The 11,892-nt window shown below is 43.8% G+C and overlaps 1 protein-coding gene across 1 annotated transcript in view; it reads left to right on the forward strand.

Moving 5' to 3' along the window:
- MANSC1 (MANSC domain containing 1) overlaps positions 1–10,174 on the forward strand; it is a 16,733-nt gene extending 6,559 nt beyond the window's left edge. Inside the window, exons 3-4 of the mRNA XM_008062520.2 lie at positions 3,068–3,208; positions 8,761–10,174. Coding sequence (XP_008060711.1) covers positions 3,068–3,208; positions 8,761–9,728 — 1,109 coding nt within the window. The 3' untranslated portion in view covers positions 9,729–10,174. The remainder of the gene's footprint in view (positions 1–3,067; positions 3,209–8,760) is intronic.
- Positions 10,175–11,892: the final 1,718 nt, after the last annotated feature.

Raw genomic sequence — 11,892 nt, forward strand, 5'->3', positions numbered from 1 at the left:
AAAAAAAAAAAAAAAAAAAGAATGGTATTCCTGGTGTCAACATTAGTGAGAAAGAAAAAGCAGGAGTGTCTCTCTTATGACTAGGGTAGTAGCAAGATGGAATAAATACCCTGGAAAGGCTGACTGCATCTTCTATCCCATATGGGGAATTGGGGAATTGGGGTTGATCCCTAACCACAGCCTGCCTAGCAGAAGTAGTAATGATGGTTGGCAGAGCATGTGTGTGTTCTTAATGATAAGCCTCCATGCTCCTTGACCTTCAACCTGACCAGGCACATGCTGATTCCTCACAGGTGTGAGGCTGTACCAGATGGAGGATAAAACCACCTCTAGGCCATGGTGGGTGATTGCTATAGGATGTAGGACCAGGAGGAAAAGAAGCCAGAAATGATAGTCTAGAGTGAAAATTGAGGAAGGAAGGAAGGAAAATAGAAAAGTAAGAATGGTAAGGCAAGAGGGGAAATTGGAAAAAAAAAAGAATGGTACTGATTTAAAAAAAGGATAGATTTTGTGTTCTACCCACTACTTAGCTCCTTTGTGGAAGGAGGCATGAGATCTGTGAGGATTAATTTACTGACACCACCCAAGAAAGCTGGACTTACAGCTTCATAGGCATCTGAAATGCCTTCAGGATACAAGAGATACAGGAAATCATTAGGGTTGGAGCCATTGCTGAAGACCCAGCTCAGCTGTGAGTTGTGTCAAGATTGCAAAGTCAGTGTTTCTATGTATATTTTAGCAGATGGAAGACTTATTTGTGCTTCTCTTTTTTTTTTCTTTTGAGTCAGGGCCTCATCCTGTTGCCCAAGCTGCAGAGCAGTGGCGGGATCATGGCTCACTGCAGCCTCAAACTCCTAGGCTCAATGAATCCTCCCACTTCAGCCTCCCAAGTGACTGAGATTACAGGTATGCACCACCATGCCTGGCTAAATTTTTAAATTTTTTTGGTAGAGACAGGGTCTCATTATGTTTCCCAGGCTGGCCTCAAGCAGCCCTGCCACCTCAGCCTCCCAGAGTGCTGGGATTATAGGTGTGAGGCACCACACACCTGGCTCTTATTTCTATAGAATTAAATGTACTATTAAAAACTGGTTTTGGCTGAGTGTAGTGACTCATGCCTATAGCCCCAGTACTTTGGGAGGCTGAGGCAAGAGGATTTGAGTCCAGCCTGGGCAACATGGCAAGACCTTGTCTCTACAAAAAAATTAAAAAATTAACCAAGTGTGGTAGCACACAGCTGAGCTACAAGTAGTCTCGGCTACTTGGGAGGCTGAGGTGGAAGGATCACCTTAGTACAGGAGGTCGAAGCGGCAATGAGCTGTGATTGAGCCACTGTACTCCAGCCTAGGTGTCAGATTAAGCTCCTGACTCAAAAAATAAAAATAAACCTAGTTTGTCTGGGCACAGTGGTTCATTCCTGTAATCCTAGCACTTCGGGCTGAAGGAGAAGAATTGCTTGAGGTCAGGAGTTCAAGACCACTCTGGATAATATAGTTAGACCTCTTCTCTACAGTACATCAAAAAATTTAGCAAGGCGTGGTGGCGCACATCTGTAGTCTCAGCTAATCAGGAGGCTGGAATGGGAGGATCACTTGAGCCCAGGAATTTGAGGCTGCAGTGAGCCTTGATCATGCTACCACACTCCAGTCTGGATGACAAAGTAAGACCTCAACTCAATAATAAAAATAAAAACAGGCTGGGCGCTGTGCCTCAAGCCTGTAATCCCAGAACTTTGGGAGGCTGAGGCGAGAGGAATGCCTGAGCTCGAGGGTTGAGACCAGCCTGGGCAACTTGGTGAGACCTCGTCTCTACAATAAATTTTTTAAAAATTAGCCGGGTGTGGTAGCGTGCGCCTGTAGTTCCAGCTACCTGGAAGGCTGAGGTGGAAGAATCACCAGAGCCCAGCAGTTGGACGCTGGAATGGCTGTGAGCATGCCACTGCACTCTAGCCTGGACAATGGAGTGAGACTCCAACTCAAAAAATAAAATTAAAAAAAAAACTAGTTTTGTCAACTATTACCTTAACTCAGATTTTTAAACCCGGTGTCTCTTTTTTAATGGTAAAAAGATATATATTTAGAATTAGCTAGCTGGACTCAGTTGAGATGATCCCAATTTTATTGGCAACGTCCAAAGCATTGTAGTCTGAAACCTGTCAACCGTATGTGCCACCTTTTTTCCATCAGGCCTGATTAGGATGTTGTTGACCTTGGCCACAGCAATGCCATAGAGCTTCTTCATAGCCTGTTTGATCTGGTGCTTGTTGACCTTGACATCCACAGTGAACACAAGTGTGTGGTTGTCTTCTATCTTCTCCACGGCCAACTCAGTGGTCAGGAGGTGCTTGATGATGGCAGAGCGATCAAGTTTGTTTCTCCCAGGGATGCTCTTCTGAACCACAGTGTCCTGGGCCACCGGAAGGTGGGTGACACGCAGATCTTTTTTTGTGTGGCTGTGGATGCTTTCCCACTCTGCCTTCTTGGCCTTCAAAGCCTTTGCTTAAGCTCAGCTTTGTGAAAGACAGGAGTTTCCTTCTTCGCCATCTTGTAAAAAAAAAGTTAAGCCCAGTGTTTTAAAAAATTGTCTTAAGCCGGGCTTGGTGGTTCAGCCTGTAATCCCGTGCTTTGGGAGGCTGAGGTGAGTGGATTGCCTGAGCCCGCGGGTTCAAGACCCGCCTGGTCAAGACCCGCCTGGTCAACTTGGCGAGACCTCATCTCCACAATAAATCAAAAATTAGCCGGGCGTGGTAGCACGCACCTATAGTTCCAGCTACTGGAAGGCTGAGGCAGAAAGATCACCAGAACCCAGCAGGTCAAGGCTGCGGTGGCCGGGAGCGGCCACTGCACTCCAGTCTGGGTAACAGTGAGACTCCAACTCAAAAAAAAAAAAAAAAAAATTGCCTTAAGCGACTAAACTAAGGAAAAGGAAATTATTCAGCCGTCAGCAAGTGAGCAAAACAAACAAAGGTATTTGTGTTAGACACCAGAATAAGTGGAGTTCTTCCGACTTGCCCTACTCTTCAGAAAATCCTCATTCAAAGTCATGCTTACGAAACCTTTCATTGCAGGAGACAACGCATGTAACCTCATGATCTTCGACACTCGAAAAACGACTGGACAACCCAACTGCTACCTATTTTTCTGTCCCAGTGAGGAAGCCTGTCCACTGAAACCAGCAAAAGGACTTAGGAGTTACAGAATAATCACAGGTAACGAAAACCTTGTTCTTTTTCTTTTGTGATTGGAATTATTAAGGATATGGTTTATGTGGAAGATTTTCTACTAAAGAGTCTAAATAAAACAGATCACAAGTAATGAGACATACCAAAAAGTCTCATGATTTGGAATTCACTTTATTAAACCAAAATTTGTGTTCCAGTGAAAGGCATGATAGTATTTGCTTTTACCTTCAGAAGATCAAAGGTGCACAGATTTTTGATGAAACATTTTTGAAGCACCTCTTTAGACTAATGTCAGCAGCACTGAAATAAGTATATAGGTTTCCAGGGTGACTGTTTTGAAATGGCTAAAACCCATGTTAATATATAAAATTCTAGTACAAAGCCAGGCTCGGTGGCTCAGCCTGTAATCCCGCACCTTTGGGAGGTTGAGGTGAGTGGATTGCCTGAGCCCACGGGTTCGAGACCCGCCTGGGCAGGCAAGACCTCATCTCTACAATAAATCAAAAAATTAGCCAGGCGTGGTAGCACGCGCCTGTAGTTCCAGCTATGTGGAAGGCTGAGGCGGAAGGATCACCGGAGCCCAGCAGGTCGAGGCTGCGGTGGCCGGGAGTGGCCACTGTACTCCAGTCTGGGCGACAGAGTGAGACTCCAACTCAAATATAATAAAATAAAATAAAATTCTAGTACATTTGTTATTGATTTCTCATTATTTTATAATCATATTATCTGAAGTCAAACTCAATGCATTTTAGATATTATTCGAGAAACATTTACTGAACACCCATCTTGTGCCAGATTCTGTGCAAAGCACTAGAAATAGTTTCCATGTTTCTGAAACTTACATCTTAATTCAGAATACAGAAAATAAACGCTAAAAAAATAATGATAAGGGCAACCCCTTCGGGTCCCTTCCCACTGTGGGAGATTTTCTGTTCTCTCAATAAATCCTGCTTTCTCAAAAAAAAAGATATAATTACTTGGATATATATTGTTGAGATTTTGGCATGTTAACTTTCAAACTGAAATAGTCACATTTTAAAATTTAAGTTTTAGAAAGTTTTTATCATCCTGCCCTTTATTATTAATTGCATTCTATTTGTTTATTCAACACATAACAAATGTCATTTAGCATCTCCTATGTGCCAAGCACTTTTTATGCCCAAGGGATTCAACACTAAACATAAAAAACAAGGTTCGAACAATTATCGTAATATTATTAGAAAAGAATTGGCAGTAGTGGGAAACTGCCGGGAGGAGGGCGGGGAAGCGGGATTGGCAGTAGTAGAAGTCTGCCTGGGGAAGGGGGGCACACCTCATCAACAAGGGTACCTGCATAATGAACATTTGTATACCTAACCCTGAATTGTACCCCACATCTTTAAAATTTAAAAAATTAAAAGTTAAAAAAAAGAGAAAGAAACAAGGTTCTTACTTCTGGCCCTTATGTTTCAGGGGAGAGAGACAATAACCATAATAAATGAAAGATTAAGAAAAAGGTAGTCATAATCCTAAGTACTATGCAGAGAATTAAGATGTAATAGATCAATGTGATAGATCATTACTGAGTGAAGACATAATCCCTAAACTGAGATCTAAACAGCAAGGAGCCATATGTGAGGAGGTCAGGGAAGACTTTCCAGATCCAAGATCCTCAGGCAGACATATGCTTCATTCCCAGCCAGCTGACCCATCATGAACTGTGCAGAGAGTGAACTGCAAAATGACAAGGAGAGTCAGGTCACATACAGCTTTTTAAGCCACGGAAGGGAGTTTTTATTTTAGGTGTGTGATGGGAACTGTTGGATGTTTAAAGCAGATGTGTTATGTGGTATTTGAAGGGCAGTTTCTCAAAGTCTGTTGTGACTGCCCTCTTGGGAGTGGACAGTGATGCAGCAGCAGAGGGGAAATGGGAAGCTGGTGAGGAGGCAGGAGTGAGATCCAGGTGAATGTCCAGGGAGGGGGCAGAGGGGTTGGAGAGAGGAGTGAATATATGGGCTGTCCCAGAGTTAGAGTTGGCGGGATTTGGTGGTGACATGGATATGGGGAGCAGGAGAGAAGAAGTATTGAGGCTAAATCCTAGTTTTTGACTTGTGTCCACATGGATGGCGGTGCCATTTGCTGCACTGGGGAAGATTTGAGGAGAAGCAGTTTTGGGGTTGGAAGGTGAGGGGTGGAATCCAGGGTTCTCTCGACGGTATGAGGTGTGTAGTACCATGGGGGATAATGCTGCCCTGGGCACCTGGGCACTGACACTGCTTTGTCCCTGCCTGAGGCTGTATCGGATTTTGTTAATGAACCAGGGGAACCTTGGTATCAAACATTCCCTTAAACAGAAGCATGTTTGTGTAAATTTGTTACTGGGATAGGATGATGAATGTTTTTTGTCTGTCTGTTTGTTTGTTTGAGTTGGAGTCTCACTCTGTCGCCCAGACAGGAGTGCAGTGGCCGCTCCCGGCCACCGCAGCCTCGACCTGCTGGGCTCCAGCCATCCTTCCGCTCAGCCTTCCAAGTAGCCAGGCGGCGCCCGGCTAGTATGAATATTATAGTAGAATGTGTTGTCTAATTTTTCTAATACTTCTGTAGTGTTGTTGCTTTAATAATGCATGTGCAAAAGAGTAAGTATATGATAAGGATCCTCACCAAAGGAAATGGGGAGAAATGGGAACTTGGCTTGTGCCTAAATCTCTTCAGGGTGGGTGTGAAGGTAGAATTAGAATCAAACGGTTCTTATGGCGGCCACCAGGGGGCGTCATCAGCGCAGAGCGGATTGATGGACATCTACGGGCGCCAACCCTGGGCATAGGAGGCAAAGGACCGTTTATATCTATCTATAGGATGTGTATAAGTTGTGTTTGTAATCCTGCTTATGGATCTGTCTGTGTTGATGGATTGAGATTACCTCATTAAAAATGAATTATCTGCCTCATGTTTGGAGGGAAATTAAATAATAGATGTCTGTTTGGCAGTTTGTTTTCCAAGGTCTATAATTAATGGAATAATATTTACAGACTAAAAATTTGAAAGATGATATTGGACTCTATTTATTCTATAAAACGATTGCAGCTTGGCATTCATCTTTTTTCTTCTTCTTCTTCTTTTGGCAGCGTTATGGGATATCATTTTTACCCAAGAACCGGAAGAATAGGAGAATTTAGAAATAGAATAAATTGGGAGTCTGTTTGCTTAGCTGGGATCCAAGTACTAGTCAGTCCCTCGGTTTTTGACTCGGTGAAGTCACTTAAAAATAAAACTCAAAAGAGAGGTTGAGGGCACAGGACTATTTCCCAGCTCCCTCTGGGGTTCACCTCTGTGTGACAGAGAGAAAGCACCACGCCTTCTTGGCAAACATCTGTGGTTAAGGCAAATGGAGCAGGTGTGGGTGGCTCTAAGATCTTTGCCAGTAGATGAATCTTATCAAGACACGGGACTGGCCCAAGCTGTACTTTGTTTATGAGATTGCATGCTTGAGAAAGAAAACAGCTGTTTTGGTCATTCTTGTCAATGGCCATATTTCTGATGTCACACACATCATGGAGCATTTACATAGTCTCTTTTGGTTTGTTTTGTTTTATTTTATCCTCTTTTTTTTTCCCCTGAGTCCCAACAGGAAACAAATTTTTTTTACTTTAAATCAAAATACATTGAGTCTTCTTTTTAAAAATATCTGGTCCTACCTAAAATTAGAGGTGCTGTTTCTCTCATGGTGATGCTGTAAATATAACACCTGTCACAAAAGCCCTGATCTTTGGCATTGCTGGAGGAAAAAGGGACTCGGGGCATCTAAATCCCATGTTAAGTAAGATACTACATTCTGGAACAGGTGTCCACCAGCTCTTTCTGTCAAGGGCCTATTATTTTAGACTTTTCAAGACAGTATTTTAGGCTTTGCGGACCGCCTTCAAGCCATTGTACCTACTCACCTTTATTCTTGTAGGACAAAAGACTGTATGTCCACAAGTGAGCATGGTTGTGTGCTGATAAAACTTTAACTTGCAGACACAGACATTTGAGTTTCATATACTTTTCATGTGTCACAAAATAGTCTTTTGATTTTTTTTTTTTTTTTTTTTGAGAAAGCAGAATTTATTGAGAGGACAGAAAGGCTCCCATAGTGGTAGGGGACCCAAGGGGGTTGCCCTTGATTTTTTTTAACCATTTAAAAATGTAGAAACCATTCTTAGCTTGCAAGCCATATGAAGACAGGTGGAAGGCCAGATTTGTCAATTGGTCTGTAGCTTGCTGAGCCCTGTCTAATAAGTGACAGTTCTGAAGAACCTTTTGGAGGTGTGAGACTGAGAGAGTAGCCGCAAGATGATCCGAATCCAGAGCTGCCTGTGGGTCTGTTTTAGGAGAGAGGAGAGTGCAGTCTAGTTGAGAAACTAGCAAGGAGGTGAGTTGAGAAAGAAAGGGGAAAAGGGAGCAGGAGAGAGTGAACCAATAAGCACTAGGCCCTGCTTCTGCTTCTTTGCTGCCTTTGCTGGTGTTTTCTACAGTTCTAATCTAAGAGAAATGGTTAGCCAAGGAGCAGTGTGATAGAGAGCAACGCAAGTGATCGTTCCCTGCACTTGATGGCTTGAGCAGGCCTTTCCGGTTTGAGCTGTGATCAATGGGATGTGAGACCAAGAACAAACTTCTAAGCTTTCTCGAGCAGGCAGGAGCAGGATCTGAAGCTGGTTTCTTCTCAGCAGGATTGAAGACTGACTATGTGGTTTTCTGCTCTTTTTGTCCACAATGTAGCCACCATGGTTTCAAATATTAGTCCCATCACCCTCATAACCTAAGACGTTGGCTCTGGAATTCTAATCTCTGAGCTAGGTGTGGCGACTCATGCCTGTAATCCCAGCTACTTGAGAGGCTGAGATGGAAGGATCCCTTGAGCCTAGGAGGTGAAGGGTACAGTGAGCTATGATCAGGCTATTGCACTCCAGCCTGGGCGACAGAGTGAGACCCTGTCTTAGAAAGCGGGGGGGTGGTGAAGAGGGAGGGAAGAAGGGAAGGAAAGGGAAAGGGGAAAAATCTGAAAAAAATTGTAATTGTTGGGAGCCCCTCCTCTGAGTGCAGTGCTGGAACAATGCATGTTTTTAGGTTGGAAGGATACCTGCTGCTGCTGTCTTGGCCTCGATGCCGTGAGGGGAGACCAGACCCTCTTCCTCCCTGCCAGAGGCACGTCACAGGGATGCTGTCCTGGCTTCCAACTCCATCGCCTCAGTTTTCCATGGCTTCCACATACCTTTCTGCCCTGGCCCTTAACTCTCCCCATCTTCCAAAACCCCTTGTTGCCGAGCCCCTCCTGCCTCTCCCCGTGCAGCTCCCACTTTTCCTTAATTTGCCTGATCCTCCTCCACACATTTCTCTTCTTGTCTATCCCGTCACACTAGAAATAAACCACAGCATCTGGCGGAGACGTGCTGTTATCAGATTCTCAGTCAGCAATTTGCGTTTTTCCGTTTTGTACACATTTTAATGAAATGTCAAGCTTTAGTAGTTTGGGGAACTGTTGAACAGGCAGATATGTTTGCATTTTAAAACCTAGCTTAACATGGAATTAAGTCTTCCTTTAATTTTTGATACACCTTCAGATTTTCCGTCTTTGGCCAGAACTGGTTTGCCAAGCCAAGAGTTAGCCCAAGAAGATTCTCCCCTGCACAGCCAGCCTTCACAAGCAGTTGCTCCCTTAATGGCTCACCTGGCAGTTTATTCAAAGCCCACAGATGTCTCATGGAGAAATGCACCTTCTCAAAAGCTGGGGTCCTCAAATCACTCGGAAAAACTACTCAAGATTGACCAAGTGAGTACCCAGCTCTCTGTTGATAAAGAAAAAGGCCATTCTTGGAGCTCACAGCTGTCCTCAGAACGAGAAACAGCCCATCTGCTGCCTGAAAACGTGACAGCGTCCCCAGCGACAGTAGCATTTGCTTCTCTACCTGCCACCTCGGCTCCTCCTGAACCTGCAGCTCCTCTACCTACTAATGCTTCAGGGACACCTCCTGGGATCACTCGGCCATGGATGGCAGCCCCAGCTCTGCCTGCTCAGCCACGGCTGGCCACCACAGCTCCACCTGTAACCGTTGTGTCTTCTCAGCCTCCGCCGGGCCTCATTTCCACAGCTTTTACACAGGCTGTGGTTACACCCCAAGAGATGGCCACCACGGCAGTTCCAACTACCACTTTTCAGACACCTACAGACTTGAAAGGCACCCCGGAAACAGTGCCCTTTAGTGATGTCTCCAACCTAACTTTGGACACGGGGGTTGTGCAGAACGCTGCCACCCTTTCGTTGTCACATGTGGAGTCTGCTGCTACAAATAAAACTGCTTCCCAGGACACTGGGAAGGCCAGTCCAGGCAGTTCCTCACTGGGCAGTGTCCTAGCAAACCCAAACGGCCTTCCCTTTGAAAAGTGGCTGCTCATTGGGACCCTGCTCTTTGGCGTTCTGTTCCTGGTGATAGGCCTTGTCCTCGTGGGTAGAATTCTCTCAGAATCCCTCCGCAGGAAACGTTATTCCAGACTTGATTATTTGATCAATGGGATCTATGTTGATATCTGAGGCTGAAACTCAGTGGTCTCTTAAACCGTTTAGAACTAGGAGCCCAAATGCAGTGAATTTCTGCTGATTTGCTGATCTTAGCTGGAAGTTGTATTTTGAAGACAGGAAAATGCCCCTTCTCCTTTCTTTGTATTTGTTTTTTGGGGAGAAGGGAGAGGAACCAAATTGGGTTATTTAGGTGATCTGCCTCTGAAACATTAGCTGAAAACAAAGGTCTACCTAAAGTACTAAAGTATAATTGCCATATAAATTAGAATATTCGACTGGCTTTTTATACAAGGAAAAAGATTAGGACATGGAGGTTCTAATCCATTAATATTTTTGGTTCCAGATAAAATCAACTGTTTATTATATTAGTTCTAATGGATCCATTTTCCTTTTTATATGAATTCCAATAAAACTTATTCCAGATGTATTTCTTTCCAATTAAATATTTGAATAAACCATTTGTTACTCAGTAATGTTCTTATAAGTGGCACATCCAGCTGGATAATTTCCATTTATTTTCACCAGCAAAATGATGAAATGATGAAAATGTGTTCCAAGTTAAAATGACAAGCCCTCCTTTTCCCATCAGTGAGCAGAAAGGTTCCTTTGGGAGAATTCTAGCAGAACATGAGCCGATGTGGACACGGAGATAAGTCAGGTCTGATAAATGACCAAATCCACTTTGGGTCTCTTCTAAGTTACTTTTTTAAAAAAGTATTATAGGCATTTCCAAACTTATATTAAGTTAAAAATGTAATCGATACTATTTATAAATCCTTACCTAAACTTGACCAGCAGTCAGTTTTACCTTTATTTGGAGCACCATTGGCAACATGTAACTCTTAGATTAGTATGCTATCATTTTTATTGGTTACTTATTGACATTTCTGAGAAAGGCTTTTTTATAAAGAGAATCTTCCATACAAGTTACAGGTAACGAGGGGTCCAGAAGCCCCCAGGTTGGTTTGTCGTCTCTCCTCTGTGTACTTCAGTTAGCTTGTCTGCAAAACAAGTTTTGTCCCTTCAAGCTGTCACCAGGGCTTTTAAACATAAAAATGGAATTCAGATGTGAATGCTACACAGTGAGCACTAGAGGGCAGTAGCTAGTTAATAAGTAAAGCAATTAAGACAAGTGTAGGTAGGACATGACAGAAACAGGCTTTTCTCAGAAATTCCTCCTCACCTCCTCCTCCCCCTCCTCCCCCTGGTTTACCCTAAGCTCATAAAGCACATTAAGAGGAAAGCCGGTCTATTTGAAAATACTACTTTTCATATATTTTCCAACTTAACAGCTTGACACAAATCTCTGAGGGGTTTACATAAGCTTTAAGTAGGCTGAATAAATAAAACCTTGAGTCAATTTAATTTAACAAGTACTTATTGAATATCCACATGTAGGCCAGAATCAGATTATTAACCAAGTGCTCTGGAATTTAAAAATTTCTCCTGTCTTTGTTCATGGGTTGGAGAATGGAAAGAAGGCTTTCTGGGGTTGCTTATAAAGGCTCTTTCCTGGCCCTTTTGTAGTTCTGTGTCCACTTTGCTGCAGTGTCTCGATGGGGAGACCAGACAGGAGGCTTTAGCAGCAGTCCAGATGATCAGTGTATGTTCCCAAATTCTGCCTGTGACTGGGGAAGTCGATTGTAGGGGAACATCTGGATTCAAGACATACTTTTCTTTTTTTTTAAGAGTGGGGTCTCTGTTACCCAGGCTGGAGTGCAGTGGCACAGTCATGGCTCACCACAGCCTCAAACTTCTGGGCTCAGACGATCTTCCCACTTCAGCCTCCCTAGTAGCTGGGATTATGGGTGTGCACTGTGATGGCTGGCTAGTTTTTTCGTTTTTGTACAGACAAGGCTTCACTATGTTGCCAAGGCTGGTCTCGATCTCCGGCTCAAGCAATCCCCTCGCCTTAGTCTCCCAAAGTGCTGGGATTACAGGTGTGAGCTACTGCACCCAGCTTGGATTCAAAACGTACTTGTAAAGAGGACAGAGGAGCTCTTCTCACATGGCTCTTTACTGATCACCCCTGGACTGTGGCTGTGGCTGCTGGAAGAGCAATCACAGGTACATGCCTGCACCCACTCTCTTTTAGATGACTTTAAACAGTGACCAGCCTATTTTTTTTTTTCTTTTTTTTTTTGACTTGGAGTCTCACTCTGTCTCCCCGACTGGA

This window comes from Carlito syrichta, unplaced genomic scaffold (genome assembly GCF_000164805.1).
Source record: "Carlito syrichta isolate Samal-C Ts95f unplaced genomic scaffold, Tarsius_syrichta-2.0.1 Scaffold305731, whole genome shotgun sequence".
NCBI lineage: Eukaryota > Metazoa > Chordata > Mammalia > Primates > Tarsiidae > Carlito > Carlito syrichta.